The sequence below is a fragment of the Phycodurus eques genome, chromosome 21 (assembly GCF_024500275.1).
Source record: "Phycodurus eques isolate BA_2022a chromosome 21, UOR_Pequ_1.1, whole genome shotgun sequence".
In the NCBI taxonomy this organism is placed as follows: domain Eukaryota; kingdom Metazoa; phylum Chordata; class Actinopteri; order Syngnathiformes; family Syngnathidae; genus Phycodurus; species Phycodurus eques.
In genome coordinates, this window is record NC_084545.1 from 12,524,005 (window position 1) to 12,541,941 (window position 17,937).

General features: G+C 41.1%; 2 protein-coding genes across 5 annotated transcripts; one reads left to right on the forward strand and one right to left on the reverse strand.

Moving 5' to 3' along the window:
- Positions 1-416: 416 nt before the first annotated feature.
- cbln2b (cerebellin 2b precursor) lies at positions 417-7,659 on the reverse strand. Of its 3 annotated transcripts, XM_061666799.1 has the most exons (5): positions 7,510-7,659; positions 3,491-3,553; positions 2,762-3,057; positions 1,543-1,662; positions 417-1,446 (listed from the first exon to the last, which is right to left on the reverse strand). In XM_061666799.1, exons 1-5 carry the CDS (start codon positions 7,529-7,531, stop codon positions 1,249-1,251), a joined length of 699 nt encoding a protein of 232 aa, XP_061522783.1. In that variant the 5' UTR covers positions 7,532-7,659; the 3' UTR covers positions 417-1,248. The 3 variants fall into 3 exon arrangements, with proteins under 3 accessions (XP_061522783.1, XP_061522785.1, XP_061522784.1); XM_061666801.1 differs by lacking the exon at positions 7,510-7,659 and having other exon boundaries at positions 2,762-3,207; positions 3,491-4,166; XM_061666800.1 differs by lacking the exon at positions 7,510-7,659 and having other exon boundaries at positions 2,762-3,262; positions 3,491-4,166.
- fbxo15 (F-box protein 15) lies at positions 6,936-17,937 on the forward strand. Of its 2 annotated transcripts, none has more exons than XM_061666798.1 (9): positions 6,936-7,192; positions 7,524-7,628; positions 8,155-8,382; positions 12,179-12,373; positions 12,462-12,591; positions 13,579-13,661; positions 14,138-14,283; positions 14,428-14,552; positions 17,861-17,937. In XM_061666798.1, the coding sequence occupies exons 1-9, from the start codon at positions 7,116-7,118 to the stop codon at positions 17,888-17,890; spliced, it is 1,119 nt and encodes a 372-aa protein (XP_061522782.1). In that variant the 5' UTR covers positions 6,936-7,115; the 3' UTR covers positions 17,891-17,937. The 2 variants fall into 2 exon arrangements, with proteins under 2 accessions (XP_061522782.1, XP_061522781.1); XM_061666797.1 differs by lacking the exon at positions 17,861-17,937 and adding an exon at positions 15,714-16,025.

Below are 17,937 nucleotides of genomic sequence, written 5' to 3' on the forward strand. Positions count from 1 at the left end.
TTATGTCATACCAAACTAAATGATAATATTGTACGAAAATCAAAATGTTCAGTCCACGGTTGTTGTTTTTTTTTCGTTTTTTTTTTGCTTCATTAACATCAGTTTTATCTGTATGTGTGCGTGTGCCACGCAAAAGTGCACTGAAGTTGTGCGTTTTTATATTTAAGTCAAGAGTTTACCCACGAATGCATTTTAATTTTCACTGTAACAACATAGAATATTTATCTGTTGATAAATGTCGAGCAACAACGATATGCCATTAAACATCATATGAAGGATAAATGCTGCAACACGATCTTTTTTTAAGTCTTATTTCAGGACTCAAACTTGAGCCATTCAGATTTCAGAACCATGGACAGAGGTCATGGTCCTCTCATCTCGAGCTCATTTACAATGAAAGATATACGCTTAGGCTATACAATACAATATAGTTTATTAAGCGGGACATATATAAGGATTCTTGTATTGTTTCCACAGTTTACATTTAGTGAGCAATTTCACTGAACATTAAATCGATCAAAAGCTATACGCGGATTGCGCAAACACACTCATGTGAATAATGTATTTTAAAAATTATAGAATCATTCTTTTTTTTCTTCTTCAGCAAAAGGGCTCTCCAAGTCAAGTCGTTTCCGGTGTCCTCTTCTTTTCATAAATAATTCTTCTTCTTGTGGCCCAAATTTGGCTTATTTTCAGCATCCAAACGTAACACCATTGACAGCACAAAACATTTTTTTTAAAAAAAGAAAAAAAAGAAAAATTCCATTCGTGCAAAAGACGGCTTTGGGCGTGAAAGCACTTCACTCTCAGCTTGTCCATAATTCCATATACTTCACTTAGACGAAAACCATATAATCTTTAAGGCTATACAAAACTTAAAATAGAGCATAACACAGTCGTCGCCTCTTCCACGTCATGTCCTCTCTTCCTTCTTTAATTTTGTCCTTTTTGGCAAAGTTTCCCAAGCCAGCCAAAATCCCAAAGACACCACCACGACATCCTGGTGCGTACAAGTTGATGGATGTGAATATTTGAATGTCCAAGGTTCATATTGGATGAGATAGTAGGCTGATAGGAGGAGGAGGAGGGAGCGAGGGGGCGGAGGAGGTGGACGGAGGATGTTGAGGATATTCAGGAGTTTCGTCGTTGACTTCCTTGGCTGACAAGTTCTTAGAGTTCAAAATAAATCGCACGTTGCTCTTTTTTGTCGTTGTTGTCATTCCAAGCAGAGTCACATCCAAGGTCAGATTATAGAGGAAAGACCAGAAAGCCTGAAAAGGTGGAGTATTTCCAACCGCCCATGAGGGTGCCTCGCTCCAGCTTCAGATAGACACGGTCCTCTCGCTCCACCATCAGCAGTACTCCATTACTGGCCGCCTCCCTTGTCACGTCCTGGTCCCCGGCAAAAGCTGATATGACTGGGTAATCATTTTGCATCAGGTTTACCTGCAGGGGAGGATAAGGAAAGAAGGTGCGATGAGTCTTCCTTTTTGTCACATCGGTTTACACTTGTTCTTGCATGCAAAACTCCCAATTGCTCACCTGAATGGTTTGTCTGTTATACACCTTCACCACGTGGAAGCTAAAACTATATATCCCCCTCCTTGGGGCTTGGAAAACACTCGCCTTCAGGTCAAAATGGTTGCCGATGTTCACTAAAACCTGTAAATACAGATATGTTATACTTAAACAAAACAAAACAAAAAGAGCTGCATTTTCCTCTGCCAAATGCTTCAGGTGTCATGTTATGCGTCAGATGGGAGTTCGGTTTGGTCCCAAATGTGTGACCGAGGTGCATACAGTCCACCCAAAAAAAGGAAACTGAAAGTATATGCGTCAAATCACTTGTAACTTTACTCGTTAATAGGTTAAATTTAGCAGTGGGTTGCCCAAAACACATTGGAAAAGAATTTCAATAAACGATTGATATGTGACAAATTCGTCTTCTTAAGGTGACTGCTTTGTATTATGGTTCGGAATTAATGATGGGAAGTCTGTGCTTCAACAATTAACTCAGACATAAAGTACATGTTAAGTCAGACTCAGCCTAGGGGTTGATTTTTGGCTGCGCATCAACAAAAACACTCATTACGCATACACCAAACAGCCCAAGGTTGCTTCTTCTGCGATATCGAGTTAGATGGAAGTCAAATATTTATAAGTAGTCAATGGAATATCACATTAAAGAAGTTGCAGAGGCATAAAGGAAGTGTACAATCAGCCCACCCGCATAACTTTGCACGTGAACGGGTTGCAGCTTGAAATAAGCTTCCACTTATTGAAATGAAAATGCTGTGGTTGTTTTTAGGACCTAAACCTGATGGTCTCATTTCACAACGGTGGGTCTTACAGGGTGGATGTCCAGGTTACATTCAATTGGATACGAAATAAATGAAAGGTCAAATTGACACACTCCTAGACCGCACGTACAATTAGACTCGGCCCATAAATGTAAGCGTAAAATGCTTGCTGTCCAGTTGCGCACACCTAAAAATCGCCCATTAGTAGCAGGGGTAACAGCTCTTCTTGTTGGTCAAATCACAAATTCAATTAGGGAAAATAAATGGAACATTAAACAAATCAGACATAAAAAAATAAAAAATAAAAAAAATCACTCTGTTGCCTGGGTGCGTTCAAGGTTCTGTTATACGCACAACATTTAATACATTACACGCAAACGTAGCTTAACATTATATTCATTCAATTCAGCTTTTCAAACAGCGTTAAAGTGGGAAAATATGATTGTCCTATTTTTTTTCACCTGATCAAAGTAGATGGTCATGGAGGTGTTGCTCATCTCTGACGGCTCGTGGTTGGTTCCACGCACGGCCGAAAAAGCCACCTTGGCCCCGGCGGAGCGCACCGAGATGCCGAGTGAGGACGTGACCGCTCCGTCCGAGGAAGGGTTCGAGTCACACACGACGAGACACTTGCCCTCCAACACGATGGGCTCCGTGTCGTTCTGGCCGAGGCAGAGAGCCACGGTGCACCCCAGGAGGAGGAGGAGGAGGAGGTGGGCCAGTCCCGGGCAGCGCGCTGGCACCATGGTCGCTGATCCTGTGTTCGAACCCGGCAGCCCCCGTGGAGGTTTGTTAGCACTCGATCACCTGGTGCACACTTTCCTCCCCTTCTCTCCTCCCTCTCTTGCTCTCGCTCACTCTCAAACACCCTCTGACTCCGCGTCTCCCCTCCTCCCTGCGCACCTTACTTGGATTTGGGGAGAAGGCAAGTGCTCAAAGTCACACAAAGGTTGACGTACATCCTGAGAAATCAAATGTTTTATGTTAGACACAACTTGTTGGCGGTGATTGGTCATGGTTTCCACCGAGACGCACGCGCTTTGTGTGTGCGTAAAATGTCACCACTTTCTCACCAAATTTATTAAAAACGGAAACTTATGGTTTACCCTATCGCCGTCTTCTTTACATAAAAGAGGTTTAAGGTTCAAAGAACGACTTTATAGAGGCTCCAAATATAATTTTGGACCTACCTGCGCACTCCATGCTGCTGGTTCCTCCTCTGCCTCTCAGCGACTGAGCCGAGCGCTCAGATGCTGGTCCAAGAAAAATTCAAAAATAAATAAATAACACAATAAGCCAAGGTCTCCGGGCTCTCGTTCAAGGGACAACTCACGCCCATTCTTTGTCTAACTCCTTACAAGTGTTTCGCAGTGAAGAACACAGGCATGGACTCGTGGTTTGTTTGTTTGTTGTGTTTTCGCCCAAGTTTAGGTGGTGCGGCGACTTGGCTCTCGGTGTGTGTCATTTATATGCTGCTGCTGTTCCATGTCTGCCTCTGATTAATCCGAAATAAAGGGTGGGTGTGCCGGAATAACATTTCTTATGCGCACCGCATTCCGCATCGCAGTGCTGGAAAGGGAACGATTTGACACTCAAAGCCGGGATTCCGAATAGAGATGCTTTTGCGCCATCCAGTGGTTTATTTAAGATCTGTCTGGAATTCGCACCAGTGGTAATTACGAAAATATTTCCTGCCTGAACAGAAGATGTTGATTTAGTGGTGTTATCTCTTTTATTCATTTGTGAGCTGCCCCAAAGAAAATTCCATTTGAAGTTCCTTACTCCAGAAACCGTTGTGAGCTCACTGAAATGTAAAGAGTTCATATTAAAGCATTTCATGATGCTGGATGCCTGCAATGTCATTTTTCAAGACAGGTGGTCTAATCAATTTGTTATTGTTATTGTTATACATGTATGTATAACCCCAAAGCAAGTGACATTGCAGTCAAGACCTTTTAATGAGCTGTCACTTCAGGGATTCATTTTTAATACCCCAATGAAAGACACAGTGTGATTTTGCTCCCATTTTGTGTGGTTTTAACTCAGATTTTAGATTGCTGGCTATTTGAACCATCGAAATGTGTGTGCGTGACCATTTGGCTCCATGTATCTTGTGGTTTGTGAGTGCGTGCGTGACGAGAGGAATCAAAGGGGATCAGATAAGCTTGAAGCTGCAAGCAAGATTATAGCCGAGTGTCTTTTTTTTTTTTTTTTTTTTTAAAGCAAAGACTGCTTGAATATTTATAGATCGGCACGTACTAGATGAAGACCAATATGTCGCTACGTCTTCACCATTTTCTGGCATGAATGGGTTTTTTATCCATATGAGGGAAAACAAAATCTTCATGTGTTATTTCAATGAAGAGATGCGGTTTGGGGCTTTAATCAAACTAGGGATGATTATTATTATTTTTTAATGCTTACAATTGGATTGAGAGAAAGGACAAAACTACACCTTGCTCATCAAGGTTTGGAGGGGCATGGATAATCTTGATACACAAGCTGCGCAGTGTTGCGGTGCAAAGCTTCATATGGCTTGCACTACAAAGAAAAGGGAATTTTCAGCTCAATCACAGTACTCTTTCCCCCTTCCTAAACCCGATTTGACAAACATTGCATTGTCAGAGCTGACTGCCAAACCATGCGGAAGAGTGACATCAGGTATCCGAGAGCCACAACTGACCCCGGGCCTTCAAGGACATGTAGCGATGGGAAAACATCAAATGTCAAGTACGGGGGACACGCAAGCAGAAGGGATGTGGCCTATATGGCATTAACATACCAGGGGCAGCCGTCGCCCTAAAAGAGGCTGCACGTCCTTCAGGACAGCTGATTGGCCAGACTGACGACCACATTATGTTTATTTTCCCTGACAGCTAGCAGTGCCTACTGGCTTCCAGGAACGGGGAGGTCGATGATGTGCCGGCTCTTAAAGCGAGCCATCTGCCTTTTTTTTTTTTTTTTTGTATGCGTGAGGAAAATGACTCAGACTATTCATGATTGGTTTTCCGTTTTTCTCTATGTGACTTTTTTTTTTTTTTTCATGCAAGTCCGTCGAGGTCAGATGTGGTTCGATGACTCATTATTCCCTCTGGTTGTTTGGGACATATTGTCTGGTGTGTGTTAAATGCCATCAGATGCAATCAAAACATCGCGCATTGAAAAATGTAGTACATCTGAACCGCATATTTACTTTCGTGTTGGCACACACCTTTGTATCCATCTGTCCTCCCGTCCATCTGTCAACTATAAATGTCTTCCTTGGAATTAGCTCAACTTGCCATTTTGGCCTGAAAGAAACCCTTGAGTGGCATGAAGACTTATTGTGTCATGTGTGTTACATCATCACTATGTGTGAGCTCCTTATGATATCAGCGTGACCACTTCCTCCCAGAGGCTTCAAAATTCAAATTGTATCCCTGCAGTGGTGACCAAGTAATTGAGTCAAGCTTTAGCGTGCGTCAAAATATTAGTCTTCTTTTGTTTCTCCACTCGCTTTTTGTTAATGACATCGCAAGTGTGGCTCATTTGAGATGATTATTACCGATCAAACATATTGCTTAAGGCCGCCGATATCGTGGTGGCTCTCATCGCTGACTTTTGGGCTCAGTCGCAACTTAAATCCAATTTTCCCATCAATTATGCTGGACTACACTCCACTCCCTGTCATGACCTTGATTATAGGGGGTTACAAGATAGATGGATAGATATGGATGGAATTATTCCATCATCAGTCTTCCATTTAATTTCCCTTGACAGCATTTCCCAGCATTTATTTGGAAACCGCGTCGCAATTTGTAGTTAGGTGTAAAGGACATATTGTGCTTTTTTTTTTCCACAATTACAAACAGTCCCCAAGTCTGTTAAATAGCATGGTTTTATCAGACTATCCCAAGGATCTAGAATTATAGTAAACTTAACACACTGCATTTCTAGTCTTGCTGAAGTCAGGTTGTTTGAGAAGGGGACTCTGCCCCATGCAAGTGAGCCAGCCCCTTATCCCTCGCCACGTATTGTTGTCCAGAAACCATACTCTGGCCATCGATTGAAAGTGGCTCTGGATTTCCAGCCAGCCTAGCCGATCATGTCATTGGCTGAGCAACTCGGTGTGGGGTGGTTACATAAAGGTAACCGTAACAGTAACGGGGCAGAGGTGCAGAAGACCTCAGTCACAGCCATATCTTCTGCAGTAGTCAGATAAGACTTTACTTTTGTTTGTAACTTAACGTTGGATGGGTGGGCAGGCATTCCTGAGACCATAAAAACATTAAAAGTCATCTTTCCCCAAATATGTGTGACCTCAAAGATTTTTCTTTTTTTGTGTGTCTTACCAACGACCAAACATTCTAGAGTCCGAGACTGCCCCTTCTCAAATAGCTGTAACCCAATTTACAACTAAACAACTGCATTAGCGTAGGTCAGTGATAGACTAAAAACGTTTCCAAGTTACGTAAAAGTTCGAGATTTACCGCAGTCCTGAGGGAACGGAACTCTTTCGAAAGGACCGCCTGCACGGTAGGCCTACGTATTTTTAATTATCATTGTTTGCATACTTTTATTTTGAAGCCGGAAGTCAAGACTCGTCGCCGGAAACCTCTTCTGAGCTAATGCTAATTCAATGACGCTTAACATCCATGTTGCTACGGCGACAGGACGCCAGCAGTGTGAAACTGCTGGTCGCTATCGAGACGAGAAGTTCACGAAGACGCTCGGCGAATGTTTCAGTGGAAGGTGTCCGACTAAATATTGAACACCGTCGAAGTCCGTATTTTCTATCACAAATGCAGTGCTACAATTATTGAAACAAGCGCGAGCATGTTAGCATTAAAAGCAACGAAGTCCCAACGAGCTAACAAACCCTCTCGAGCATCCCTTCAAAACTTTACGGAAAGGTAACAAGTTCATCTCTCAACTCCTTTTTTCTCTAATTGTTTCAGTCTCTGAGAATGAGAACCACTGTTTGCTACAAATTCCAAGACAATTAATTTTGTTCATTAAAGCCCCACCAGAGAGTATGCATATAGTTAATGTCAATTTGTCAAAGTAAATGTAGGCTACTACTCATATCAAATGAACATGTTATTGATGTTTTGCTATTGACGTCATCATTTCATACAGTCGAGGGGATGATAACACTGCCAGTTGCATACAACAGAACAGTAGGAAGAACAGCTACTGGCATAAAAACATCTTTTTTTTTTCCCGTTACCTTTTTTTGTGTAGACTGCCATACGAGATCCAAAATAAGATCTTGTCCTACCTGGATGCTGGCACACTACTCTGCATCAGCCAAGTCAGTAAAATCTTCTATCAACTTGCCAATGATGTGTAGGTATTACAACACATCACACGCGGTGCGTTAAAAGGCTACAGCAATGTTGAAAATCCACTTCAAAAAGGATTTGAGGATTCAAATCCAATCGTAAAGCCTGGCAAGGAACAATCCGGGTCAGAGGAATTAATTCAACTCTACAGCTTCCTTCAGATAATAATTTTGACGTATTTCCATTGTACGACTTCACTCTCACTAGGTAGTTCTTTTAGTTTCATGTCTATTTCTGATGTAGTTTGTTGGTGTTGGCCAAGCGTTCATAATGTGTAGACAGAGAACTTTCTATACACACACACAGAATATTGTTCTATGTGAAAAGGTCAGATGGCAGAACAGTTTACACTCTCAATATATTAAAAGCTATTGGGTGGTCATCTGACTGAAAAATAACCTCTGGGTTTGTGTAATAGCCAGGTATATTCACTACTTCCATGCTGGTACCTTTTGAGGTTCAAAAGCGTGCTGCATGCCTGTCAATGCCAATTTCTCATATTCCTCTTATTACCAAAACAACCAATGCAGGGCATTATGGAGAAATATATTCAAGAGGCTGCTAAACAAGAAGCCAATGCGCATGGTTGGGGAGATGCTGGAGAAGACCACATTGGAGGCTCAAGATCAGCCTTCAGGTTACTGGAAGCTACGTTACTTTAAAACTCTGGATGCGTGGAATAGGAGGAAGTGGAAAACACACATTGGAGTCATTAGCCGTCACACAGGGTTGCCCAGTCGCACAGTTCAGATGCTCAGGTGAGCGAAAGAGTGCCTACTTTAATTGCATACAATTTGTTCAATCATACTTTATGTATTACAGTCATTACAGTCAACCATATCAGGTTTTACTTTCCGCATTCTCACTGTATCGCAGAATTTTAAATCGTACGTATCTAAGTTTATATCACAGATTTCCTCCTGATTTTGCTGTGACCATTTTTCCGCATGGACTAATTTTATTGCAGGCTTACATACTGTAGAAATAAGCACCAGCCAGGAGGAAAGAGTGTGTAAAAGGCACAATCTCCCTAATTTAAAAGATAAAAGTCCATTGTGTCTATTGCAAAGCAGAACTGGCTAACACAACTACACGTCTACAGTAAAGTAAACATCGTTAGCTAATTTAATATAGCCTTCCGCCATTAGTAAGAACAAATTGTAATCCTTCCGCAGGTGGTCAAACACAGACACGGCTGCAGCCTTTCAACTGATTTATTGAGCAAATGGTAACAAAATACACACGTAACAAGCACCTTCATGCACGAGCTGCACGGCCACAACCGATACTCACCCAGAGGCACGCAACACACTGACTAGCTAACGGTTAGCCAGCTGCTATCCTAAGCCCACAACAACCAACTCTAAAACTCTCACCCGCTGACCCCCACATCACTCAACAGGCCACGCCCCGCCTTTGAAAACCACACACATTCAAAGTCACAGATGCTACTTACTGTGTAGAATGTGAGAATGGCAACCCCAAATTGACAAAAATAATACATACACCTGAGATATATATGTTGTATTGGTATTATACATAAAGCTTAAAAATATTTGTAAATAATAGAATAAATATATGGCCGTAGTGTAACCCTCACTATAGGATTTTACTGTGCTGTTCTCTCTCAATTGTCTCACTTTTTATCAGCTGCGAAGTGACTATGCAGGTTTTTTACATCCACTACATTTTATAATGGGATCCTTAGTAAGAGGCTACTTAAGCACCCAGGGAGCAGTTCAGGTATCGATGTCTTGCTCAACGATACCACAGCCGTGGGTCTGGGCGATGTTGGGGGTTGATGGTCCTTTGCCCCATCCTCTCAAGCTCTGTCTACACTTGACGAAGCTGCCGTTATTGATTGGCCCACATTCTTCTGCCGGTCCGTGACTTGAACGGGTGCCCACGGTTGCAAGGGAAGATATTAACCAATTAGCTGGAAAGCTGTGAAGAGAAGTCCAAGGAAGAAAGTGTCAACAAAAAAATAAGATGGCATACGTTAAAATAAAAAATAAAAAATGATGGAGAAAAAGGTTAAAGCTGTTGAGTTTTTTAATATTAGTTCAGATTGTTTCTAGCCATTTTTAAAATGTATTTCATCTAGAAATAATGCAGCTACTATTCCTCAGACTCAAACCTTTTTCCGTTTTCTTTGAGAAATTTTCAGATTTTGAATTTTTTGGGATAAAAAAAAAAAATGCTTTGTCTTAAGATGCACACATTTATTTTGATCAAAGGTTGATGACACTGTCAGAAATTTCCAGCTTTTTCTATTGGGTAGCACAACTACTACAATTTTGTGTTTGGGAAGCATGAAAAAAGAAATTGCTGAAAATGTGTAATGGCATGCATTGTGGATATGCATTTTTAGTTTATTCCTTTCAAACAATATTGATTGTAGAATCAATGCCATATGTATTCTTTACAGCACACACATTTCAATCTTCTGTAAAATTCATGTTTACGTACAATCGTTAGTCCTAGCACTAGCTTGCTAGGCTACATAACATTTTGTTGGCCGCTTGTGTTATCGTATTAAAACTACGTGGCCATACCTCAGGCAATCCTTGAACGAACATCTTCTCCCGTGCACCGGTGACCACCATCCCCACACGTTTTTCCCCATTTTGTTCTTTTTTGACCAACACAATACGCGCGCCATCCATTGTTGTTGTCGTGGCCGTGGTAACGAGTGTTTCCGGTCGCGTTTGATTTGACAAAGCCCAGTGATCGTAAATGACGTCAAAAGAAAAGCTAAAAATAAACTAGCTTTTGGATTCAAATATACTTTATACGACGGCGACCCAGAGTGACTGTCTTTTGCGGAGCCGATCAATGACGTCATTGAACGGATCAGCGAATTCTGACATTAAAGCCGATCAGCCGATCCTCATAAAATGCTAATCATTGGCCGATACCGATCGAAGCCGATCAGATCGGTGTAAAGTCTACAAATAAAAAAATCAACTTATAGAAACATGTTGTCCAGTACATGTGTAAACTATATTCGATTTTCTGTCATTACATGTTGATTATGGTAATCTGTTCGGGATGATCATTTGTACGGCTGTGAAGTGGGCTTTACATTTTCACTCCATGTTTGCGCTTCCATTTTAAGAGTTAAAGGTAATCATTCGCTTTGATAAAATTATTTTGAATGTCAATTATTTCCAGATTTTTTGCAGTATTGCCTAATGAGCCAGCGGGCGCTGCTTGGTCTGAATCATCTGCTCAGAGATATGCCAGCATCCATGATCGGAGGGGGGCTTCCTCACCGCCTCCCCCTAACTCTCTGCTGGGTTTTTATAACCTCTGATTAGAGGCTGCGAGGCGCTACATTTGGACTTCCATTCTGGTTGCTGCGGTACAGAGGGGAAGTGGAAATAAGTGTTTTCCTTGCAGAGGCTGTCTGAATTGTTGAAATAAATTACTTACCCACGCCCCCTCCCGACCTCTCATCTAGAACACACTTTCTCTCTCTTCCTTCCCCAGAAAGTCAGACACTCCCCCCTGGGGGTTTGTCTGAGACACTCAGGAGCGTGCGATTTACCTTGCTAATAAGCATTTCACAAGACATCACACACACAGACAATGGCGGGCCAAATCCCCAGGGTGATCCTGGTCCTCACAGGCTGCTCCAATTTTTTCTTTTGTTCCTCCTTCAGCTAAGCATAAGAAAAAAAATAAAAAAAAAATCACAATAGGGGCAGTCCTGAGTGTCAGTATAGACTGAATCAGATCAAGAAATTCATCAGAGCAGCTGCAGTTTTATGTCATTATTACATTTTATTCCATTAGCAACTTCACTGAACTCCCTTCACTGCTGATAAAGCAAATAGAATAGCCTTTAAACTCTTAGTTGGGTGAGTATAAAATGTAATAACCGGACAATTGACAACCTTTCTGTTAAATTGCACTTTTCATCTTTCATCACTTATCTTTTCATTGCACTTTACATTAAGCTGTTTTTATTGTAAATTTACAAAGATTTACTAGGTCACACCATACAGAAAAAAAAGCAATGACGAATGCAATGAAAAGAAAAATGTTAAAATTTGATGAGCATGAAAAAGAATATGCCAATGTACAAAGTACTATGATAAGTATGAGAATACAAAAAAAATATATTGCTATAGTTGAACTCAATATACTAATCAAATCAACGAAAACCACATTTATCTTTAGAATTGATATTTCCAAAGCTGTAAAAATGGCATATTGTGGCCCAGACAAGCTGAACAAGTTAAGACAATATTTCATTGTGTTGAGTGTGGATAAGGTACATTACAGGTGGCATTTATAAATACTGCAATCTGCAATCAATGTGAATGTTTCTAATTTCTTTTATACTGTCAAATATTCTTGCATAATTTCTTTCAATATTTCTGATAAATTATTCATATATAATTATGATAAATTATTAAACCCATCTTGCCCACCCCTATTGGTTCAATGAATGTGGCCTTACTTTAGGTCTTGATATTGTGTCTTTGCTAACCCAGATTTGAGTGTAGCCTAATTCTCTTATTAATTACGCATGTCATGGCACACTAGAAACATAACCTGGGAGCTGACGGTCATGGACAAATCAAAGAACGAAGCCACATATGATCTCAGCTGGCTCCAGTTCTTTGAGAGCTCTGCGGTGCTGTGCTGGGATGGGAGCCTCTGGCCCGACTTCCATCAAATTTCCACCGTTCAGCTCCACGGCGTCAGGAGAGTAGCCCTCAACTGCCCCGGACTCAAGGCGTGAGACAGTCAACATCCATCCCCGTCCATCTGTTGCTCCAGCGCCTCTCCACTGTAAAAAATGATTGTCTTTTGCTTGCTTTGGCAGGCCTGGCTGGAGGTCCCTCATGGATGTGGTAGACATGGAGAGTCTGACTAAAACCATGCAGGACTGTGGCCGGGATCAACTAGTTGAACTGAAGCTATTGAAGCATGATGTTGTCATGGGGCTTTGGAAGGTAATTATGTTACAAACTACTCTGTAAAACCCAAATGTATAAGTTTAACCCTAGCTATTTGACAAATTATGTATTATAATTTATTTAGAATGTCAATTTGGAAGGTATGGTTTAAGGGAGGTAGACAGAAAAGAGAACAAAATGTCCAAAGACAAAATCTGCAACTATAACACCTGCTAGCACCTGGTTGGGGAATCTTGCGATAAACAAGGGAAAAAAAAGAGGTCAAAAGGTAATAATTAAAGAGACGTGAAAGATTTGAGCCAATTAGTTGAAAACTGCGATTGCAGGGACAGTGACAAGTTACATCAGCTGAGCTGTGCTTGTTAATACAAGCTTCTTGCTTTGACATTAAACAATGCCTGCACCTTTTGACAAGAGCGATTGGTTGGAAACTGTAGCCCTCTTTCTCACAAAGTTCCTGCAAAATGTGTGTTTCACAAAAAAAAAACTGCCGTGCTGAATATTACAGCAACTGCGTTTGCCTTCACACGGCCAAAATGCAGTCCCGCATCCAGATCAGCTCCAGCGTGTGGTGTGAAAATTGCTTTCAACACAAAAGGACAGCGGAAGTGAACTGGGTGTTCACCGTCACAACGCCCTTTCTGACTTTCTGTTTATTTTTCTTTTATAACACTCTTGCCTCTAACATTGTCTCTGAAGTCGGGTAATTGAGGGGTTGCTTCCATTCTCCACCCGTTATTCCGTGTCAGTCAGTACCTTTCACACAGAACAGCGACGCAGGAAAAAAAGCTGGGATACGAAAACTTGACTAGCAGTGTAAAAGTGTGTGTCTTATAAACACAATCGGATAACCCCTGAAAGTTACAAGCTTGGATAAAAATTGTGACTTGCACAGTGTTAAAACTAAGGGAACAACGAAACAAAATATGGTGCTGGGTGGAGAGCTTTTCTTCAATTCTTGTAGGAAAAGTCAAGACAATGACAATGTAACGACAATGCTGATTTGAGTCTTTTTGTTCGCAGGAGCGACACAGTGTTGCCTTTGTCATGTTCACACTTCACTTCTGTAGACTACTGGAGAGAAGTACCCAGGGATCCTCTCTTTGGTAGGCGACACGTCTTCTTGAGCTGTTCAAACGGTAAAAAGTGTGTCACGAGCAAATGCAACTGACAGCATTCATTCCCGAGGTGATCTGTCTTTGATGCTCAGCTTGGTGCCCCATTACCGGCACTTTCACTACGACTGTGGCCGTTATCTTGTCAACATTATGGCCTTTCCCCCTCTCTTGTCTTGTGTTTGCATCAGCTACGGCTTGTCTTTAGAGTAGGGTTTTGAGAGAGATGTTTAAATAAAAACCAAAATAATAGAATTGATTGAACTCTGGTAAACAGGACAAGGCGTTATATTTGTACAAGTGAGTTCCATTTGTATTACAATGAAAGCGTTTAAATGAGGAGGGCCCTTTAATTTTACATTGCTCATCTACTCCCTCTTTCGTGCAGCATTTCTAATAACTCATAAGTATGCACATAGCCCCCTCTACTGGCTGGAATTGACAACTCATTATTTTCCTTCCAATAGTCCCTACGTGGAGCCCGTGGTCAAAGCCCCATTTGATGACATCGACCCTGATTATGGTCTCCATGGTTACCAGCTAAACATCGTTCTCCACAGCACTGAATGTGAGATCATGTCTGCAAGTTTCTCTCAGTTATTCTGCCGAAGAGGTAATCTTTTTTATTTTTTTAATATCATATGCGAAATACAACTTTAAGTGTTATGCTTTTGTTAAGTGATTATACTGCAAGTTAAAGTAAATTAATGAATGCATCTGTTTGTTCATGAAGAACCTTTATCACGATGTCCTTCAGATCAGATCTGCGATGGCCACGTTCGACTTACAGCCGTTAATGACACCTGCTTTTCGCAGCACACACCTCTATCAGGAAATGTCACTCTGCCCTGGAGGTGTGAGGCACTGCGGGGCGAAGTAAAGGTACCAATTACTTTGTTAGAAGACTTGTTCACTGTCTGGGACTCAGTCACACACTAAATGGTAGGAAGTTCTAAGCCAACCAAACATCAATCATTCAAAGTCATGGGCCACTGTGGTTCAGCAAATAGTGATCAAGGGCATTTATTTACAACACTGCAGTTTGGCATAGAGCTTTATTTGTACAAATACCTTTTTTTTGGTATAATATTAAATAGCGTTCCGGAGAATTGCAGCAAAATGGCAAGAAGCGAGTAAACACGCACCATTGTGGTGCAATTACGTGTCAGGGTCGAATGGAACACTAACAGTCGTTAAAGATGTCACGTTCACTTACATAAGATGCTCTTTAATACAGCACAGGGAACTTGTTCACGACATGTGGTGAGTCTCCACACTTTGAGAGACTGTTCAAGTGCTTTGATGATGCTGTTTGCTCAGCAATGAAGTTAGCAACTTAGTACAAATGGGCCCAGCAGTCAACTATTTAATTATGTAAATCAGAGTGTGTGAGCTGAGGTAATTAGTCACTATCCTTTTTTCTCCTGATGAGGAAGAATGAGCTGCAACTCAGCCCGCCCGCATGTACAAAACTGGGGATGTCTTTTTGTTTCCATGATGACTAGGGCGGAGCTAGGGGGTTGCAACTAGGCAAGTGGGTACTTGTACTCAGACAGCCCGGTGTCAGAAGAGAAAAGCACACCTCCACATAGAGAGCAAGTAAAAGGCATATTTGTGACTTCACTTTCCGTCAGGACTTCGTCACCAAGCCACTGGATTACACTTGCGATGCTATCCGTGCAGGTGGAAAATGCAGCTGACACATTAGCAAAGGCAAATAACTCCCGTCCCCACGTCGACAAATTTGATGAACATTTTAGTTGGTGCCAGTTATCAGGAGCTAATGCCGGCAATGCTCTTAGCGAATGGTAAGCTCTACTAACCGTAGCCACTCCGGAGTTCCAACTTTTTGTGTACAAGCAATTAATAAGTCAAATTTCCATGATATATGAGTGTTCTCGCAAGAACTCTTGTTTGAACATCGTCCCAAACAAATTCATAACTGGATCCTCCCCTCCAAAACATGGCTGACATGCTGCTAAAAGTTGTACTCATTGCAGTGTATTTTTATTAAACAATTTGATCATGTCTGCTCTTCATCAGGATCGCTGTATCATGACTCTGACTCTTCTTGATGAGTTCAACAAACCCTTTTGGTGCGTCAGCACGCCAGTTGTCATGAAGCACCTAGAGATGCCATGTTCACTTTTCTATTCCGCGGAACACTTCCTCATGCACTATCGGGACTCAGAGGGTCAAGTATTGATGAAATTTGTGCGGATGGAGCAGCAGAAACAGTTTTTCCTCATCAATTTAGCAGTTTATGTGACAACCTGCAAAGTCAACAAGTACTTCAGAAAACAATACTGAACATTTACTGCTTCACAATTGGATTGACCTTTCTTTATTAAATCACACTTGTCCACATTCTGAGCACACCAATAGAATTTGTGTTGGAGTGAGCAGTCACGTAAAGCAGTTGTGTAGGTAATAGGATTCCTTCCATTTTTTAGCCACTAACTTCACTAACCTTCGGTTAGAAAAACCCTCAACCACATGTATCAATAATAAAGAATGTATTCATTCCTAAAAAACTTTGAATGCAAAGCATATTCTCTTCATGGTGTCTGAACTTCAACCAGTCATCCTCCCAATTAACTTGAGTGCTCGCCCTGTGCTGGTACATGGTAACCCAGTAAAATGGTTGAAAATAATACACACTTAGGTTGAAAATAATACACCTGCACAATGAAATGATCTCCAAATCCAAAGTTGTGATACGTATGTTGTGTCCAGAGAGTGTATTCAAAGCTCCGGGGGAAGTTTAGTTTAAATTGCGTTCCAATAGGTTGCTCAAATGCTTACACAAGGACAATGAATACATTAAAAGAGAAGTGTGTGCATATATGTTCCTCTTCTTTAATCAGCAAAATGCAATTTCACAACAGTGTATAAATAATTTTTTTTACCACAACTATATTGATGCCTTTCTTCAAAGATTCAAGGAATTTATCATAACAATCATAACAATACACATTTACACATGATATGGCACGAAATTAGATACCCAAGGTCCCAGATTAGCCCAGTAAATCTCAAGATTTGTGAAATATAAATAAGATACAATAAGAGAAGATAAACAAGATTTTTTAAAGAATATTTGCAGTGGTGAATGTGTGCAAAGGTGCAAATCAGCAAGGATTTGGATGCAGCAAAATACAAATGCCAGAAGCATGTATTGGACATAATATTTGCATCATATTTCTGTGGTCCTTGTTTTTGAAGAGAATAAATCTAGCTGTACCGTCTCAGATTTTGGGTTTTTCTTTTTGACAGGAAAGACTACAAAGACACACCTCCATCCAACTCACTTACATTAGGTAATTATCTCTCCATCATGAGGCCACCTTTATTGCGACACCCATTAGTGTCGGTAGCTGTCACTTTGACTCTTTAATAGCCACATACCCATAAGTGTCCAAAGCAAATGAAAATATGCAGTGTATTTTTGGCAGTCGACCATTTTAATATTAGGGCAATTCCTCGGAAACCTGCCAAATGACTTGAAAGTTGCTGAGCCATGCAGTTATAATGGCAACGCATCATAAAGTCTCACGGCGCCAATATCTGTTTATTTGCTTCGAGATTGTGCAGCCATTTTGAGCATCTCATCACAGCTTCAAGATTGTGCAGCCATCTTGAGCATGTCATCACAGTGTGTTGTTACACATTTCTGCGGGAGCGCTTGTCCCTAAATTAAATAAAGCTGCCATGTTAATAAAATGTGACCCACACCACATTCAGAACCAAGGACGCCGGGTCTAGTGTGATAGCATGCCTGTATTTGGTATATGACGATGGAGATTTAAAAAAAAATTATTCCTAATGCTTATTTGATACCTTCGCCGCCACGCTTCACAATCACTCATTTCTGTTATTAGTGAGACAAATGGTCAATTCCTTGTATCGAGCACAGGAAATTGCTTTCCCTGCACACGTGAAAGCTGTGGCAGACAAACAAACCGGCCGTAAATAATAATTAATAGCAAGTGCTTAAAGTACAAAGGATGATTTGTCATTGTGTAAATATATGCAGTACAATCACTTGTTTAACAATGAGAGAAACTTGATTATCTGTTGCAGTAAAATACAGACATAGAAGAACATGCATTTCAAATGAATTATAACAGTTTAAGCTGTATCGAGAATGATTGCATTTTGTTTTATTTATTTCTTTTTTCATTGAATAGCAGTATATTTGCCAAGTGGTCCACTTTTGAGGAGATCCCGGAGGAAGAGGAGGAAAGTGACCACACGAGGGCACTAA

Bases quoted from the DNA above. Each gene is read 5' to 3' on its own strand.
- fbxo15 (XM_061666797.1), top strand. From the start codon at position 7,116: ATGTTAGCATTAAAAGCAACGAAGTCCCAACGAGCTAACAAACCCTCT. The intron at 12,374-12,461 runs GTGAGACAGTCA...TTGCTTTGGCAG, and splicing joins AACTGCCCCGGACTCAAGGC to GCCTGGCTGGAGGTCCCTCA. The intron at 14,553-15,713 runs GTACCAATTACT...GCTCTTCATCAG, and splicing joins CACTGCGGGGCGAAGTAAAG to GATCGCTGTATCATGACTCT.
- cbln2b (XM_061666799.1), bottom strand. From the start codon at position 7,531: ATGGCAGTCTACACAAAAAAAG. The intron at 3,554-7,509 runs GTAACGGGAAAA...TTCTTGGACCAG, and splicing joins GGCAGTCTACACAAAAAAAG to CATCTGAGCGCTCGGCTCAG. The intron at 3,058-3,490 runs GTAGGTCCAAAA...GTTCGAACACAG, and splicing joins CAGCAGCATGGAGTGCGCAG to GATCAGCGACCATGGTGCCA.